We start from the raw sequence: 19,677 nt of genomic DNA on the forward strand, positions 1-19,677 counted from the left end.
CCCTGTTTTCATAGACTTCTCCTTCTGACCTCCTAAGTTGTCTTGGGGTGGAAAAATATCTCAGCCTTAACCTTTTGTTGAGTCTGCTGCTCCAGAATTCAATCTGTAGTTATTTTAAAAGGGGTGTGGAAGAGAATGGCAAAAGAGCTAGGCTGCTTCCTTTACTCTGCCACCTTGGCTCTGCCCCAATCATGGTTATGCTTATTTAACAGAAAGAGAAACCAAATGGGACAGTAATAGAAATCTGAACATTTGAAGACTTATAGGACCTTGAAATCATCTATTCCAACTCCCTAATTTTACAGATGAAGAAATTGGGACCCAGAGCAGAATCATAGAAGCTCAGAGTTGAATGGTCCAACCTTCTAAGACATCCTGTTCTACTTTTGTAGAATTTAAAGTTTTTCCTTATATCAGATCTCAGCTTGCTTCTTTGAAACTTCTACCAATTGCTATATCTTTGGGACCTTTGAGGCAAATGAAGTAGAATTCTTCTTCCATATATCAACACATCAAATATTTGATGACAGCCATCATGCCCCACCCACATCCTCACTTCTCTAAAATAAATGTAGCCCATTTCTTCATATTGCTTGGTCTTGAGGACTTTCATTAGGCTTAGTTTCCTCATTAATAGTGGTCTAATAACAGCTAAATTTTATATAGTGCCTTAAAGGTTTGCAAAGCACTATATATATATATATATATATATATAGTTTCATTATATCCTCATTGGATGTAGATGTTGTTATTTACCCTGTTTTATAGAGGAGGAAACAGGATGAGAAATGTTAAATGATTTGCCTAAGGTCGCATAACCAGATTCTAAAGCAGGATGAGAACTTGGCTCATTGATTCCACTACATTGCTTAGATGCCTTTCATTGGTAAAATATATCTAATACCTGTAATAAAATTCTTCATAAACTTTTAATAAATATAAATATTGACTATTATCAGTATTGTTAATGTTAAGCATCATCATTAACATTCCCTTTCTCTGGACACTCTCCATTTTGTGTCCTTTCTAGAATCTAAATCTAAACCTAGTTCTAAACACATTTATTTGAGATGCAGCTGGACAAGGTGGAGTACAGTAGGACTAATATGTCTCAAGTAATACTGCTATTTATTGAACAAACTGTAATTAGAATCTGCCTCATAATACAGTGTTCTTTTTGTGACTTTACACTCCATGAAATATGAAACCAAGATTTTCTTCTGATAACCTTTAAATCATATAATGAGACTACAGACAACTGAGAAGTAATTATTTCTTATTATCCATTTTAATACTCTATTTCTGTTTTATTCCTTAATTATAAGTGTCTTAATGGGGCTATTGATTTGGCTGAGTTAAATGGTCAGTTTAATCCAGTAATGGTTTCACTGATATTTTACTGACCTGGCTAGTTACTGAGTCTTTCTTGTGGTATTTTATGGACTTAACCTTCAGAAAAAATCAACCATAAGATAACAAATGAAATCATAACATGATTATAAAAAAAGATGTGTCAGTGATATAACTAATGTCACTGTGACCAAACACTCATTGGAATCCAGATATCTGATTTCTAGCCTGATACAATAACCACAGGTTTTACCAACAATTTGTTTTCTTGCCTTGTAAATTCTTTATTTTTCTCCCTTGCCTGCATAGGGAAAGGTGGTATCAAAATAAAAAGTCACTAATATCTTTAAAATATATATATATATATATATATATGTATATATAATTAAAACAAAATGTTATAATGCTTTCAAACCAGAAATGAATGCCAGAAGATTCCTTTCTTAATTCAATATCTCCATATGGTAAATCTTATGTGTTATTTTTGAAGCATGGATGAAATTGGTGATGGTAAGAATTTGAAATTTTTCATTCTTTCTCTGAAAACTAATGAATTAGGACAGTTACTTGACTTGTTTTACTATTGACCTACTGAAAAATATCTTCCATATTAGGTCTTTGCCCTAGAAGTGAATTTTTATATTTTAGAATGAAAACTGTTTATCAATGCTGATTCTAAATTGTATGCAAATGAGATTGATTTGTTCACGGTATCTGTTCTGTAGTGTGAGGGGCAGTTTGGAAGAGTGAATTAGCGGGGCCTTAAGAGGCAGGAGGCCTCCAATACATCTGACCGCATGACCCCAGACCTGTCATCACTCCACTTCTGGATGCTGTAGCTCATTTTCATTTGATATTCTGTATTGGTAGCAGTCCTTATACCAATGAAATTGCATGTCTGGACAAAAAAAAAAGAATAAGAATCAAAAAAAGATTATTCACTTAGTATTTTCTTACATTTCTGTTAGCACCAGCATTAGCTTGTTTGTTCTTTAGATCTTGAAGATATTTTTGTCCTAGCTGCAGAAGGAGATTAGGAAAAAAAAAAAGGTAGGATGCCATTATGCAAGGCAAAAGAGAGCTGTAGCTAAGAGAATGGTGATAAGAATTTCATTTATTTAGAACTAGAAGGGACCATAGAGGCAATCAAGTCCAACTCTCTCAATTTATAGATGAGGAAACTGAGGCTGACAGAGATTAAGTGCCTTGCTATGGGACACATAGCTAATAAGTGTCTGAGGCAGGATTTTAACCCAGGGCTAGCAGACTCCAAGTGAAGTATTCTAACTGCTTTATTACCACACTGTCCCTAGTGCTACAAAATCAAATGGGGGTTAGTAGAAAATGGAAGGATTCTAGAGCTATTGCTGAGATAGAATCAATAGGATTTGGAAAATGTATTTGATACAATAACATAAGCGAACTTTTGGTACATAACCCGTTCATAAATTGGTAATTGTCTGTATCTGATTGTATACCATGTGCTGGGTAAGAAGAAGGAGGTCAAGGAAGCTCAGGGGTAAGTTGAGTTTTTGAAGTTTTCTTCAAAAGTAGTAATATCTTTGAGCTTTCCTTCCCATCCAGATTTAGCTAGATAGCCCATTGGATCTCAGGAAGACCTGAGTTCAAATCCAGGCCCAGAAACTTATTAGCCCTGTGGCCCTGGGTAAGGCACTTAACCTCTGTCTGCCTCAGTTTCTTCAACTGTAAAATGAAGATACCTCCCTCCCTTGGTTTTTAATAAGGATAAAAATGAGAATATGTGTGAAGTGCTTAGCATGGTTCCTGGTATATAGTGATGCATTTAATAAGTTCTTTTCCCCTTCTTTCCTTCTTTCCCTTATAGGATGCATACACTAGTGAGCTTATTAATGTCTGAAATATGTACCTTATCACGTTAGTTTGTTGCTACATTGTTTGCTACTACCAAACCTGTTAAGTGGCAGTTTTGTATATCATGAAACCAAAAGTAACCAAATAATTAATTTAAGTATAGGGTATATGCCATATTTATTAGCCAAACAAAAAACTTCTGGATGTATATTGCTAGCCTTATATTTGGTAATAATGGTAATTTGTATCCTTAAACAATTTTACAAGGCAGATTTTCCTCTAGTGTAGTACCTATCTGGGATGCTTCAAAGAAAAACACCAAACTGCTTCTCATGACACTTGGCTCATTAGTTTATAATGTCTTTAAAAGAAGTAAGAATTGGGGCGGCCAGGTAGCACAGCGAGTAAGAGCACCGGCTCCAGTGTTGGAATGACCTGGAGATCGAATCCCGAGCTCAGACACTTAGCATCCACCCAGAAACACCTGGCCGTGTAACCTTGAGCAAGTTACTTAACCCCAATTGCTTAGGGGCGGCCAGGTGGCTCAGCAAGTAAGAGCACCGGCTCCAGTGTCGGGATGACCTGGATCAAATCCGGGCTCAGATACTCAGCACCACACCCAGAAATAACTGGCCGTGTAACTTTGAGCAAGTTACTTAACGCCAATTACTTAAAAAAAAAAAAAAGAAATAAGAATGAATTATCATTCGTTGTTATGCTTGGGTCTTCCAGACATGCTATTCAGGTGATAAGGCAGTATCTCAAGAGTAATTGCCCAGAAATGAAACTGGGGGTCTATATCAGAATACCTATCTCTCTGAAATGCCATAGAAATATCTCCCATTATTATTTCGCCTCATAGAACTATTTTCACAACACTTGGTGAAGCTACAGAAATGAAAATACTAGTCTAGGCAGGGAGGAGACAAAAACATACCAGGCAGAGAATATGTGGGTGTGTATGTTTGTATAGACACACATATACATATACATGTGTTTATTATTTGTAACTCACATATATAAAACAAGAACATCTGTATATAAAATAAATACAGTAGTAAGTATATTGACCAAACAACCTAGTTAAAATAACTGAAATCCTATAAAGTAGAATTCAATAAGTGCAATATGTTTTAAATCTGTTCTCTAGTTTGTAAGCTTTATAATAACAAATTTTACATTATTGGACTTGTCTATAACAACACATGCAGGCATTATTTATTCTCAATAAAGGACAGCATAATTGTCCAGGAATTATCTAAATGTTTATTTTTATCTAGAAGTTTTAAAATTTCTCTTCCTTTTAGATGTTTTTTTTTAATAAGAACTGTTGTAAGTTGACCACAAAATTTACTACTTTTCCTTTCCCTTTTAGACAAATCTGTCTTTTAAAATTAATACTATTATAAATAATAGAGTTTCCAAAAGATCAATCACTGAAAAGAAGAAAAGGTGTGGGTGGCAGTGGAGATAAATTCGTATGTGGAAAACCCCTGTACAAACTCTTGAAATTATTCTGTGATATTTACTAAGTTTAATGCAATACAATCTTTACGAGGTTTTTTGGACATAATTAACATCAACAAACAAATTAGATAATATATGGTAAAAAATACATATATATATAATATTTTAAGTACTACAGATGTCTTTACATATGCAAAATATTTTAAGAACATAATTTCTTTCTTGATATACTTTATATGCTTTATTGATATGTTGGCCTTGATGCTTCTGTTCCTTGAAATTGATGATCCAACTGCCTTCAGCTTGGGAGGCAATAAGTTCATCAATTTAATGTCTACTCCTTAATAGTTATCTCACCTTCCCTTCACTTGGTCCTCATTAGCACCAACTTCTCCTATCTCCCACCTTAAATTTTGGAGTCTTATTGAGAGCATTCCTTGATAACATTCCACAGACCACTGTCCTAACTTGCTTCATTTTATATTACTTCCTTTTAACTTCTCTTGTTTGTAAACATAAATATTTAAGGGTTTTTATACACTTATAAATATCTATTTTCTTAGTTAGGAGAGATATTCATTGATCAATTGCGAATTAGCAGGCTTTAAGGTCCAACTTCTTTGCATGTATTAGCAGTACATCGATAAATATTGATTCCATGATTGATTATATTATTCAGAAAAGATTCACTACAAGACATGTTTTGGATGTTTCTTAACTTGTTCACAAACAAAAGAAAAACTGTCTCACCCCAAAATCAGGACATCTATGTATATAATGAATTGTGATTCTCTGTGTTTACCTCTAATGAAAAAAGCCAATGTCATTAAAACTTCAGGGCTTTTATTGTTTTCTTTCTTGTGACAATCTAAGAACATTACAACCAACAAACTTGTTTCTAAGTCCTTTTCATATCTCAGGCATCTCTGATATTTCACAATTATGTCACTTCATAAAATAAGACTTTGGATAATGCTGGGAGAGGGGAGTGTTGGTTTTTTTGTTTTAGCTAAGACCAGATATAATTAGAAATTTCCAAACACTTGCTCTTTCTATTGATATACAGGGGGTATTTGCTTTTTAGTTAGGAACTCTCCAAGAATTTCTTAAAGGCACATATAATATCTAACACTTGGCCCATCCATTCTGGAAAACAATTTGGAACTATGCCCAAAAGGATATAAAACTGCATACCTTTGATTCGGTAATACCACTTTTAGGGCTATATCCCAAATAGATCAAAGAAAAGGGAGAAGTATCTATTTGTAAAAACAAAAACAAAGGGGCAGCTAGGTAGCACAGTGAGTAAGAGTACCAGCTCCAGTGTTGGGATGACATGTGGATCAAATACGGGCTCAGACACTTAGCACCCACCCAGAAACACCTGGCTGTGTAACCTTGAGCAAGTTACTTAACCCCAATTGCTTAGGGGCGGCCAGGTGGCTCAGCGAGTAAGAGCACTGGCTCCAGTGTTGGGATGACCTGGGGATCAAATCCGGGCTCATATACTTAGCACCACACCCAGAAATAACTGGCCGGGTAACCTTGAGCAAGTTACTTAACCCTGATTGCTTTAAAAAAAAAAAAAAAACCTACTTACAGCAGCTCTTTTTATTTTTTATTATTTATTTTATTATTATTATTTGGATAGAATTGGAACTTGCAGGGATGCCCATCAATTGTGGAATGTCTCAACAAATTGTGGTATGTGATTGTGATGGAATACTTATTGGGCTATAAGAAATGATAGGCAGGATGGTTTCAGCAAAACCTGGGAAGACTTATGTGAATTCATGCAAAGTGATGTGAGCAGAACCAGTTATACACAGTAACAGAAATAATGTAATGATGATCAGCTGTAAAAGACTTAGCTACTCTGATCAAGACAGTGATCCAAAATAATTCCAAGGGACCCATGATGAAACATTCTATCCACTTCTATACAGAGAATTGATAAACTCTGAGTACAGATTGAGCACACTTTTTTTAAATGTGTCTTCTTTTACAAAATGGATAATATGGAACCTGAATTCAAATCCAGCCTCAGACACTTCCCAACTGTGTGACCCTGGGCAAGTTATTTAATCTTTGTTTGTCTTAATCCATTGGAGAAGGAAGTAGCAAACCACTCCAGTATTCTTTCCAAGAAAACCCCGTGGACAGTAGTGATATGTTACAATCCATAGGGTCACAAAGACTCATACAGGATTGAGCTACTGAATTGACAATATGGAAATATGTTTTGCATGACTTCATATGTACAGTTGCTATCTTATTACTTGCCTTCTCAAATGGTGGGGGAGGGGCAAGAGGGAGAATATCAAATTCAAATTTTTTTTTTAATGTTTAAATTTTTTCAAAAATATAGTTGGGAAATATTTAATGAAATAAATATATATTTTTAAAAATACCTATCAGTTCTCAAATATAGCTATCTAAAAGTAAAATTGGACAACTTGGGAAGTTATGGCTTTCTTTTTCACTAGATGACTTCAAGCAAAGTCCTTGTCCAGGATGCAGGCTGTACAGGGGATCTTCTTCAGTCACCAGCAGTACTAGATGACCTGTGAGGTGTTTTGTAACTAAGAGATTCTTTGATTCTGTGAAAAAAATAATATGAATTAGAAGAAACTTTAAAAATTCTCAAGTACTTTCTTTGAGAATATGTGTATTTTGTAAACATTTGGAGGATTAGTTTTGATGTGTGTGTTCCTTGATTTGTCATTTTTAAAAATTCATGTTTTCTTCCAAATTTTTAGGAAATGGCAAAAATCCTTAATCATCCAAGAGTCTATGCTTTTCTGCATATACCAGTACAATCTGCTTCTGACAGTGTGTTAATGGAAATGAAAAGAGAGTACTGTGTGGCAGACTTCAAACAAGTAGTGGATTTTTTGAAAGAAAAGTAAGTACTCGTGAAATAATTATTTCATTTTTTTAGTCAAGAATATGTGATAGGAATGGAGTTACTTGCAACCCTATAACTAAAATAACAAAAGAAAATGTGAAAACCTTTTCAAACTTTCATAACCTCTGTGTTTTCTAAGAAATATGCCCTTGATGTGGTTTCTTCTTTCTCCTTAGCTTAAACCACTATGCAACTCTTCATGAACACTTTAATTTATACAGAATTGATAATCTTCTTTACAACAATAAGAATTGTGATTTTTTTTTCATGCCTGACTTATTATATCTAAATTCATTTCATTTTACCTAATCTCCTTTAAAGTAACTTTTTGACATTTTATGCTTAACTTTGACCAGTAGAGGAGCCCAATCATGACCTTGGCAATGGACAAATTTTAGAGAGGAGTATTTTTTGTCCATTATTAAAAATTGCTTCTATACATTCATTCATAAAGTTTTCTTTAAAAATTATGATTTACAGGACAGTTACAGATCTCTGTTTTATTAAAACAAAATTACTATTGATCAAAGCTAATTGATATTTACACTAAGACACAAAAGCACATTTTGTTTCCTTAGAAATCTTCACTGACACTTGACTGCTCTTCGAGTGCCTGCTTTCTAGAAATTAGGGAATAAAAGTGAGTTATTAAGGTCATCCAGCATCACTTCAAACCTAGTGTTTGTTGATGTGTGATGTCATTTGGATATTTTGAAACCTAGGACTTTGACACTTTTTGGAAATTCCTTTTTTGCCCCCACATATTTTCTTAGCAGCAGTTGAACTTCTTTGTTGTTATTTAGTTGCTTTCAACTCTCTGGACCATATCACACCAATACTGTCCATAAGTTTTTCTTCATAAAGATACTGGAGTGATTTTCTTGGAAATATACATTTCTTTTTCCAATGGATTAAAGCAAACAGAAGTTAAGTAACTTGCCCATGGTCACACAGCTAGCTATTAAGTGTCTGAGGTCAGACTTGAACTCAGGTCTTCCCAATTCCAGGCCCAGTGCTTTCTCCCCAGAGTCATGTAGCTGTCCAAACTTATTTTTACCTGTTTCTGTTAACTTATTTATATTACATTTTTGTCATGATCAGTTACTATTATGATATGACTCCTTAATGAGCATTCTAAAATAAGCATTTTTCCTGTCATTAGCCAGTTATTCAACCTAGTTGGCCATGTTTTATTTTTAAAACTGTTTCTTCCTTCATTTATTTTGACTCCTCACCCCTTCAGTCTTTTTTCTTCAGGCTTTCTTTTAATTTATTCCAATCTTAAACATTTCTGATATTCTGACCATATAGTATTTATATTAACTGAAATACAAATAACTGTTTGAATATGCATGTCAGTGAGATGAAAAAAAGTTTCAGCAGAAATTCATAATTACCACTGAAAATGAAATGGTTACATTTATAAAGTTTACAAATGTAGGAAACAGGGTAGCAATGCTTCCTTGGTATTTTCAGACTAATAGCAATGGATTTAAATGTTAGTGAAGAAAGAAAGTTGTTAGCTTTTTCAATTTCAGGTGTCTATAATTGATTTTTAACTTTTTTATTATCTTCCTCTTCCTTGTATTTATACCATCTCAAAGTAACTAGTCTGGCATAAAAGGATCCTCCTACAAGCATTGGCACTGATAAATGGAATGTTTCAAAAGTGCAAATAAAGTACTGCACCTGTGAAGTCTCTTGATTCTTACCTATTGAAGCAATAGCAAATAATGCACACAGTTCATGAATCTTTCACAATTCTTGCCAAGTGTAGACATGCTCTTGGTTACCTAAAGTAGTCCAGAACTTCTCAAACAGTTCTTTGTGGGAATGGAATAAAGGGAAATTCAGGAATCGATATCTTTTCTTCTTTTTACTTTGGGGTAAAGTTGACTTATTTCTTTAAGATATGACATTGTTGATTCTTAACCAAGCAGATGGCCTACAACAAAATTCAGCCTCGTAGATGTTTGTGATGAATTTACCTGTTTTGTCTGTCACATCTTAACAGTTTCATCAGCATCATTAAGCTATCCTTAAGTAGGGGGAGTAAAAGGGGCATATTTGAAAATTAAAGTGTCAACAGAAGATAATAAAATGATAAATTATAGACAAGGTAGAAGACACAGCTGATCTTCTATCATTCTTCTAAGTCATGTTTATTACACTATCACAGGAGTTAGCAATATCAAACCTCTAAGGTTGAGCTAGTTCAGCCTCCACCTATTGAGAAATCCTCTCAACAACATCCTGATACTTGTTCCTACAGGCTCAACAAAAATACCTTCTAGTGAAAGGGAGCTTATTATCATCCCAGGCAGTCTTTTTCCTCAAGTCATTTTCAACTAAAATGGAAAGAGATTATGTACTGAAAAAATCTTAAGGAGAATATTTGCTACTGAAATTTATCCTTCTTATTTTTCTGTGGTATATACACCACTTTCCAAACATTAGATGTTTTTCTTCCTGTTTGGAAGAAACAGGTTTCAATCAAGTGGATTAATTCCACAAAGTGCTTGTTTTATGATCTCCAAAGCTTTGTGGTTCCCCTATTTATGTAAACTGACCCAAGGTTTTGGGAAGATTACAACAATCAATGCATATCTTTTTAGCACTAAATTTGGCTAATTGAATTGGGTTTACACTTTTATAAATCACATAGAAAGTACTTGCTGGTGGTGCCCTGTTTTCCCATGTACACCAGGGCCAAAATGAAGGAGGATTCATAATTTGTTATTGTGGAGGAATAGCTAAACTTTATTAAATTGTTGTTTAATTACAATGGCATTTCTTTTGCTTTTCTCTTCTCTTTCTGTAGTCTTTACTGTTGCTGTGTTTTGATCAGAACTATCCCTTTTCACCACTCCTCAGCTCTGCTGTCATGTAAAGTGTAAACATTCTGTTTGGTTAAGTCATTTAAAAATAAATCTCATTTTTTTCTCCTAGCAGTGTATTTCTGGTATCTAAAATTTTGCATCAGAAATTTAAAGAGCATCAATCAATTTCCTCCAAGGATCCAATGTTTTAAGTCCACCCACAACATTTATAACGGAAATCCACAGGGTGGCTAGGTGGCACAGTGAATAGAGCACCGGCCCTGGAGTCAGGAGGACCTGAGTTCAAATCCAGCCTTAGACACTTAACACACAAACTAGCCGTGTGACCTTGGGCAAGTCACTTAACCCAAATTGCCCTCCATAAAGCAAAAAACAACAAAAAAAATTAAATCCAAAACAAAAGTGTTTGCCTACCTGAACCTTCAGGTTTTAAAATTGAAAAACTCAAAAATATTTATGATAGAGCTTAGTGTTCCTCAAACAGTGGAAGTGAAATCTTTTTAATTAATTTTCTTTTACAGTTGAAATTGTCCCGTGTTTTTGCTAGGAGCACTGCAGGTTTACATATGAACCAACTTGAAGCTGATTCATTATTCTCTTCAGTTGTTTGAAAGTTGGCAGCTATTGTAATAACAGCAGCTGGATTTCAGATAACCTAGTAGTTCTGGCACATGTTGGGGCATATGGGAATTTATTAAATCATGCAACCTTTGCAAAAAAACAGTGTCTGAATTACTTAATTTCCAAATTTGAAACAGCTGGTCACAAGAAGATAATTATCTCTTAAATCATTTCCTTCAGACTATTGATAATTTAGTAGTAAATTTAATAATTAATTTGGTGTCTTTTTTTAAATACCAAAAATTAAGTTTTGAAATGTAATAGACTCTTTAGAATTTGGATGAGCTTCCATTACTGTACTAATGTTCCAAGTCTTTTAAAATATTTGTGCTACATTGTAGATATTATTTGTTAAGAAATCTAATTCTTATATTATTTGATATATTAAGTCCTCCTGTCTTTCTCCAAAAATTTCTTTATTGTTATTGCAGAAGTGCCACTAAGGCCTGTCTCTACTTCATGCTTTATTGCATCTCAAAAATCATAATATTCTTGGTGTATTTACTGAGCAAAGTAACATTTACAAATTTGCTTTTTTGTAGATTTTTTGGTTATCACTTTGCAAAATTTCTCTAATTAAGGTATAAAATCGAGGTCCAGGGCCCTAAAAATAAACAATTAAGTGGCATATAAGTTTTTAATAAGAAAATTTTGAACTAAAAAATTCAGTGTCTTTTTCCAGATTAATAACCTCAGAAAATGCAGAAAGTAGATTTCTGGTAAAACTAACTCATCAGGTATTATTACATTTGGTTTGGTTCTTAATAACTGAAATGGTTCTGTGGTCTTAAGAGAATAGATATTTACCCCATTTATATAGACTGCCACCCATCTACACCTTCTTACTCTCCACAAGCCTTTTCCATAACTGTTCATAAATCTTCAATACAGAATCTACCCAGTCCTCTCAAGGCCATCCTAAAATTCCTTTATCCTTTCAAGAGTACTAGTTAAGTACAAGCTTTATCCATCTTTTATTTCTTTTTCATGCCATGTAACTGCCAGTCATCTTTTACCAAACAGGCATGACCTTGTCTATTTCTCATTAGCAAGTAATACTCTTTATCAGAATACATTTACCATATGTCTTTCTATTGCCATGAGAGTCACCTCTAATTTTTATTCTTCTAAGAGCATGTGGTTCTTTTATTCACACCCATGTGGTATCACAGTGAGAATATTGATGTTCAAAAGAATTTTTTTTGTTTCAAACTGCTTAGAATCATTGATAGCCTTGTACAGTTGTTGTTTGTCTTTATTCCAGTCTAGTATCTGGGTATTAATTACTCAACTCTGAGTCTCCCTCCTTTTAAAAAGCATATGCCATAGCATTTTTTTTATTCTTGCATAGAATCTTCCCTTCTGATATATTTTGAAAATTGATGCCTGGGTATTGCAGAAAGAGTGATTGAACCTGGAATCATAGTATCTAGGTTCAAATCCCCATGCTTTCACTTGTTGTTTGTGTAACCTTAGCGAAGCAATTTAACTTTTCTGGACATCAGTTTCCTCATATGTAAAGTGGGGAGATTGTACTAGATAGCCTCTAACTTTCTTTCTAACTCTAGATCTATGGTCCTGTGATCTTATGAGTAAGAACTTCTGAACATTAAGAATAAGAGCAGTCAGTGTTGAATAGACCTAATGAGCCTCCCCCAGTGATCCTGGCAAGCAGACTATCTGAACAGAGAGAGAAGGAATGCTTATAAAAGCGTAGCATTACTGTCATTGCATAAAAGAGAGAACATAGAAGGAAGCGCTTGAAGAGAAGTACTGCTTAGAGTTTAGTGTTTGGGGTGTCAAAATATCTTTAAAATTTTAATTCCATTCTTCCTTATTTTATCTTATGATAAGATTTAGAACAGGAAGAGACCATAGAGAACATCCACTCTGATTCCATCATTTAACAGGTGAAGCAACTGACGCCCAAAGAGGTTAAGTGACATGTGCAAAGTCATTCCAATAATAAGTAGCAGAGAATGTGAACCCAGATCTTTCAACTCTAAATCTATTTTTCTTTCCACTGTACTCTACATGGTATGTATGATACTAACATGGTAGAGTCCATATGCAGTAATTCAGCTATCCTGCCAGGGAGAACAGATCATTTTGGAAACGCTGGCAAATCCATTACGTTGCATATCTCTCTTTGAAAAACACATGTTTTCAGAACCATCTGCCTTACTCACTTCAGACTTGTAGAGGTTTTTTTTTTTTTTTAATTCTGAGCTACGTTTTAACTGTTTTGTGAGGTAATATTTCCCTTCTCTATCTCTGTCATGTTTTACAAATGAAACTACTCTAAACGGTTTTTGCCCTTAGCTTTCATCTTTTTGTGTTAGGCAAGATTATGTGCCTGAAAGACAGTTTCTGGTCTTTTTTTGGCCTCTTCCTTGTGGCAATTATTTTGTATGTTTAACTTCTAAGAAACAATGACTGAGTTAAAATCCTTACTTTAGTTTTGGCTCATAGTTTAGCAACATTATAATATATAGATTTGAGTCAGGATCTAGTAAACTAATGAGTTTCATTCTAGCTTGGGTTTATATTTTAGTTTGGCTCGAGCTTTTGTCTCAGTATTCAGTTGGACCAAAACAATGTTTAACTGCTTAATTCTGAAAAACATGTGCATTGTCCAGACGTTGATATTTCTCAGTTCCTGCACAGGAGAATAATCTACCTTCAAATAATGTCCCTATATTTTATTTAAAAAATATCTTATGTCCCCTAGTCACGATTTCATTAAGCATTTGTTAAGTGCCAATTATGTGCTAGGCACAACCACTAACTTTAGGGAGTTTGCTGTAAAGATATATCACGCACACAGATAAGTAACTACAAGATAATTTGAAAAGAGAGAACTCTAACTGGAACAATCTGAAAATGCTTTGCATAAGAGCTGATATTGCTGACCTGAGGTTTGAAGGGAGCCAAACATTCTAGTAGGTAGATATGAGGAAGAAGTGTACTCCAAACAGGTAATACAATCTGTATGAAGGCACAGAAATAGTGGGTGCAATGGCAAGTAATAGATCATTTGGGCTAGAATAGAAAGTACATGAAGTTGAATAACATGAAATAAGTCTAGAAAAGCAGGCTGTAGCCAGCTTGTGAAGTGCTATAAATCTTAGGCTAAAGAGTTTATATTTAATTCCAGAGGCAATAGGCAGCCACTCAAGATTTTTGCATAGGGGAATAACTTGGCCAGGCTTGAGCTTTAGGAAGACTAATCATAAACAATTATGGTCAATCAAGCTCCCAAAACTGGAGCTATTAAATTTTTGTGTGATGGACCCCTGAAGTTTTGGACTCCATCTCAGAATAATGTTTTAAAATAAATACAATAAAATAAGATTATAAAGAAAACCAATTACATTAAAATACATTTTGAAAATATTTTAGCCAATCCAGGTTAGGAATGCTTGTCTTTAAGGAGCAACCCATTTACACATTCTACCACTCATGTTGAAGAAAGTTCGGTCTCTCTCCCATTTCATTGCTTACTAAGGTAGTTTCCATCAGGGCTAATTATTTGAGGTGCTACTCCTTATATCATTGACTATTCTTACTGTTTTAATCATTTAAGAATTATTCATCCAATGGCTGCTAATTTAAAATGTATGCTTTCTGATATTCCCCCTCCAGTTGTCTCTCCAGTCTGCTTAATACTTCCTCCTGCTACTTTTCCTTGCAGGAGTCAGCCTTAGCTAAATGATTTAGTAATTCAATTTTATTTCTTTCCATTGGATACATCATCTCTTTCCAAATAGCTCATTTGTTTTTATCACTTACACCTTGTATTAGTTGCCTCTCTAAGGGAGGAGGATGGAAAGAGTGCTGGATTTGGAGTCAAAGTAGGGAAGGAAAGGCGCTGGGTTCAGATCCAACCTCTGCTACTCACTGTTTATGTGATCTTGGTCAATTACTTCATTTCTCTGGGCATAAGTTTTATCAACTATAAAATTGGATAAGATCACCTCTAATGTCCCTCCCAGCTTTAAATCTTTTATTCTATTTAATTCTATTAATTCCTACTTAAGCCCCCATTGTCATCACCATCATCCTTGTTAACAAACATTTGAATGCCTTTTTTTTTATCCATAACATAGTACCAGGAACAAGAAACATTAACAGTATTCAAGAAAATGAGCAGGGCATGTGTGCTTTTGAACATTCTCCCAGGTTCCTGCAGTTAGTAATCAGAAGGTACAAACCTGACTGTGACTGTGTATCAGGACACAGTATGAAAAGACCTGAAAAAGAAAAAGCTAGGAAGACATGTGATTTGTAATTTTTAAAGCTAATAAATAATAAAATCTCAAGTTGCAAAAAGCCATCACAGAATCACACAATATAGGAATTAGAAGAAACCTTAATAGCCATTGGTCCTAATCCATGCACCAAAGGAATCTCCTCTGTAACATACCCTGCAAGTGCTTGTCTGTCTTTGTGGATGGATGGACAAACAGACAGCCATGAACTGAGAGTCTGGACTGAGTGACTAGAGAGACCAGTATCCATATAGACATTGTTTCCAGCAGTCCGACTTGACTAGGGTTTGTATCCATTTAGAAAGAGACAGATCATACTTGTTTGAATTTTTTGTGTTGGTATTTGTCTAATGCCTTAAAATAATTACTTATCAAAAAACCTATGTCACTTAAAGGGGGCTGGAAGCCCCAGAAAACCAGGAGGCAGTGATGAGGAAAGAGAACACTTCACGCAGAAGACCATGATTGAAGACTTCCCAGAAAGATGAAATTCATCACTTTTAAAGGCAACTATTCTACTTTTGGACATCTCTCATTTGTAGGAAGTTTTTCCTGACATGAATCCTTAATTAGCCTCTTTACAACTTTTTATTTGTTCCTGGCTCTGCCATCGGGGGCCAAACAGAGCATGACTGTGCCTTCTCCTTATGAAAACCCTTCAAAAACTTGAACTTAACCACTGTCATGTCCTCTTTGAATCACTTCTTAGACGTTATACCTCTTCATGCATGCTACATTCCATCAGAGGGCCTACTTGCTAATCTTCACATACAGTATTCCATATCTTAACTCTATTGTCCCTTGCTCATGCTTGGAACACACTCCCGTCTCATCTCTACTTTTTATGATTTGGAGCCTCCATCAAAAATCAGCTCAGCCTCCAAGAGCCATTTCCTGATTACCCCACATGCTAGTGCTTTCCGCCTTCTGAGTATATTTTGTATTTGCTTATATATATCCATCTATCTACCTATCTATCTATCTATCTAGTTTCACTCAATAAGAGTGTAAGTGCCTTGAGGGCAAGGGCAGTTCCATTTTTGCCTATGTATTATACCAAAAGTCTGCCACAGATGAAATGAGTAATGATGTAAATGGCTCATTGATTATCTCTTGTCACTCTACCATACTGGACACCTTTCTAAATCTTTTCCAGATTGAGAATATCTTTCTTAAAATGTGTTTTTTAGGAATAAACACAATACTACAATTATAATGTGACCAGTATAATAATAATAATAACTAAAATTTATATAGCAACCTCTACATGCCAGGCACAATGCTAAGTCTTTTATAATTATAATCTTGTTTGAATCTCACAACAGCCCTTGGAGACAGATCCTATTACTATCCCCATTGTACAGATGAGGAAACTGGGGCAAACAGAGGGTAAGTGGTTTGTCAGGGGTTGCACAACTAGTAAGTGTCTGAGGCCAGATTTGGACTTAGATCTTTTCTGACTCCAGACTTGATATTCTGTCCACTATTTCACCTACTGTAATTATAGTAGGACTTTCATTAATGTTCTAGATACTGTTTCACTAAGAGCAGCTTCTACATACATATATACATACATATACACATACATACACACATATATACATATATACACATATAAGTATATGTAAGTCATATATGCCCTTAATAATTTCTCAGGGGGCAAAGAAGTCATCACTAACAATATATTCCATCCCACTTAACACTAACTATGATAACATAAAAAATGAATTGTTTATTTTTCTGAAGTGAAAAGTACCCGTAATTTGTGTTCCTATTACATCTTTGTCACTTAATACTATATGACCCTTAGCAAGTCACTTAATTTTTTTCTGGGCTTTGGTGTGCTGATCTGTAAAATGAAGAGGTTGGATAAGATGGACTTGGAGGTTCCTTCCATCTCTAGGGCTATGATTCCAAGATGTTGTCCCACAATTCTTAACCATATTCTGTAGCATTACCAGGAGAATATTGGTGTTGAAAACAGGTCTTTTGTAGTGGTTTGCTTTATTGAAGGAGGAAGTCAGTTTCACAAATACAATTCTAACTAATCTCTTCCCAGTCAGTCCTGGGTCCTATTCTGTGATTGTCTTTGTCCAAGATATATTTACTTATTAGGTCAATGGACTTTCCAACCAATAGCATGTCATAATCCAGATGATATACATTTTTATCCATTAGTTTTTTTCCTGTGTAGATTGCTAAATGAGTCTCTTTTGAATGACTATGGACCTCCTTGAAGAGACCCATAGGATTCCAGGGCTTTATGAAATCAGTACATCATACATGTAAGAACCATCTGAAGAGCACCATGGTGTAGTGGAAAGAGAGTTGGTTCTGGAACCAGAGGATCTGGGTTCAAAGCCCACCCCTGATTTTTACTGCTTGTGTGTGACAAGAGCAAGATATATGACTTCCTTAGGTCTCAGTTTCCTTCCCTATAAAATGGAGGCGTTGAATTAGATGTTCTCCAAGGTCCCTTCCAATGCTAGATCCAACCATCCTGGGAAGGATAGCAGCTCCTGTAGGGTATCTCCCACTTAAGTGGATTTTGTTCACAATATCGTAATATTAGTGCCCATCTTTGTCAGTCATATGTCTTGCTCATTCCTGTGCTTGATGCTGACACTAGACACATGAACTTAACATCTGCCTGTGAATTCTCATTTGTGTTATGTCACAGTCAAAAAAGCATACCTTAACCTTAGGATGTTCTAATAAACTTAGAAAGTTTATTGTTGAGCATAATGGTGTCCTTTGTCAAACCATGTCTAAATTTTTGTGTTCAGTTTGGGGTACTGGAGTCTTAGTTTTTTACCTGGAGTATATCAAGAGGAGGAAGACCAGGATGATGAGGATGAAGAAATTATATTGTTTGTTTTGCTTTTCATAGGGGCATTTGGGGTTAAGTGACTTGCCCGAGATCACAGGGCTAGTAAGTGTTAAGTGTCTTAGGCTGGATTTGAACTCAGAGCCTCCCAACTCCAGGGCAGGTGCTCCATTCACTGTACCACCTAGCTATCCCTATGTTGTTTGTTAATTGGTTAAAGGAAATAGGGTATGTAAAGTAAGGAAGAATTTGAAGGAAAGTATGAACTTGTCTTCAAATATTTGAAAGCTTATCACATGTAAAGATGACTATTTTTTTCTTCTAAACTTTAAGAACAAAACTAAGATTCCATTGGGAAAGTTTTAGGAAAACAGGTTTTGCCTGTGTAAATTGGCTCATGATAAGATTATAAGCTCCTTGAGAGCAGGGACTGTTAGGGTTTGTTTTATTTTGTTTTTTGTTTTTGGCCTCTTTTTGTATCCCTAGTGCTTAGCACAGTGTCTGGTACATAGTATAACCATAATAAAGTTATTAATTAATTGCTTGATTGGCCTATAGTGGGAGGTTAGTGAGTCTCCTGTCACTAAAGGTCTTCAAGCAGAGGCTATAAGTTTGTTTTTGGGCAAAAGTTTATTGTTCATCCATGCTTTGGTGTAAAAATTGAACCAGATCACCTGCAGTGTTGCAGAGCTCCTAATTGGCAAAGCCAGGGTTTCTGACTCTAAATTCTGTGCCCTTTCTATTATACTACACTGAAGTGCAAGCTTTTAAGCACCACATTCCTGATTTTGCTTGCTAATATTAGTTTAAAATAACTTATATGGAAAATTTTAAAGTAATATGACCAGGCTTAGCTTTTTTTCTCTCTTGTATTGGAAAAGTGTTTAGTAATTGTTCTGCTAACTCTACTACTGGGTGTGCTTCTCAGGATAAGGAATAGTTGCTTTCAACTCATGGAGCTATTGATCAGAAACTGGCTAAAACCTATATATTACTCTGGATAGCATTGGTAGTACCTTGGGGTGCTAAATGGCTTGTTAAAACCCTTCTATTAGTTTGCCTACCTCTGCTAGCTCTTGACTTTTGCTTTCTAGCATAAGCTTCCAGATTATCCTACTTAAGCCATGTTCCTGCTTCTCCAGTTCAGAATAAAAAAAAAAAGACTTGGAGGCAGGAGAAGTAAATCACATGAGGCTCTCTTTCTAGCCTGCAACAGCTTATTCCCACCCCAGGGATTGTTTCCTCCAGTCAGGATATAAATCCATGGGTGACCATGTCAGTCATTTGCACCCTGTTGTATAAAAATTTGATATCCTGATAAAGATCATTAATTATCCCACCATGTGTGTTCTGTATTTTAAAAATATGTGATTCTTAAAGGAGCTTTTCCCTTTGCATTTTCTGAAGCTTTTAAATGTATTTTTAACATAAATGAACAGTTTTTAAACACACGTTCATTTCCCCTTAGTAGCTGTTCAGGGTTTACAAATTTCTCCCTGTTAGGTATTCAGAACAGTGCGTTTTCAGAGTGAGATCATTGTGTAAATAAGATGCAGATGT

General features: G+C 35.0%; 1 protein-coding gene across 2 annotated transcripts in view; it reads left to right on the plus strand.

The window, feature by feature from the left end:
• CDKAL1 (CDK5 regulatory subunit associated protein 1 like 1) overlaps positions 1-19,677 on the plus strand; it is a 704,048-nt gene that overhangs the window by 472,082 nt on the left and 212,289 nt on the right. For both annotated transcript variants that reach the window (XM_069092496.1, XM_069092497.1), the window contains exon 11: positions 7,410-7,555. In XM_069092496.1, coding sequence (XP_068948597.1) covers positions 7,410-7,555 — 146 coding nt within the window. The remainder of the gene's footprint in view (positions 1-7,409; positions 7,556-19,677) is intronic.

Source organism: Petaurus breviceps, unplaced genomic scaffold (genome assembly GCF_028583685.1).
Source record: "Petaurus breviceps papuanus isolate PSGF00001 unplaced genomic scaffold, PetGlider_PUasm1.0 190, whole genome shotgun sequence".
In the NCBI taxonomy this organism is placed as follows: domain Eukaryota; kingdom Metazoa; phylum Chordata; class Mammalia; order Diprotodontia; family Petauridae; genus Petaurus; species Petaurus breviceps.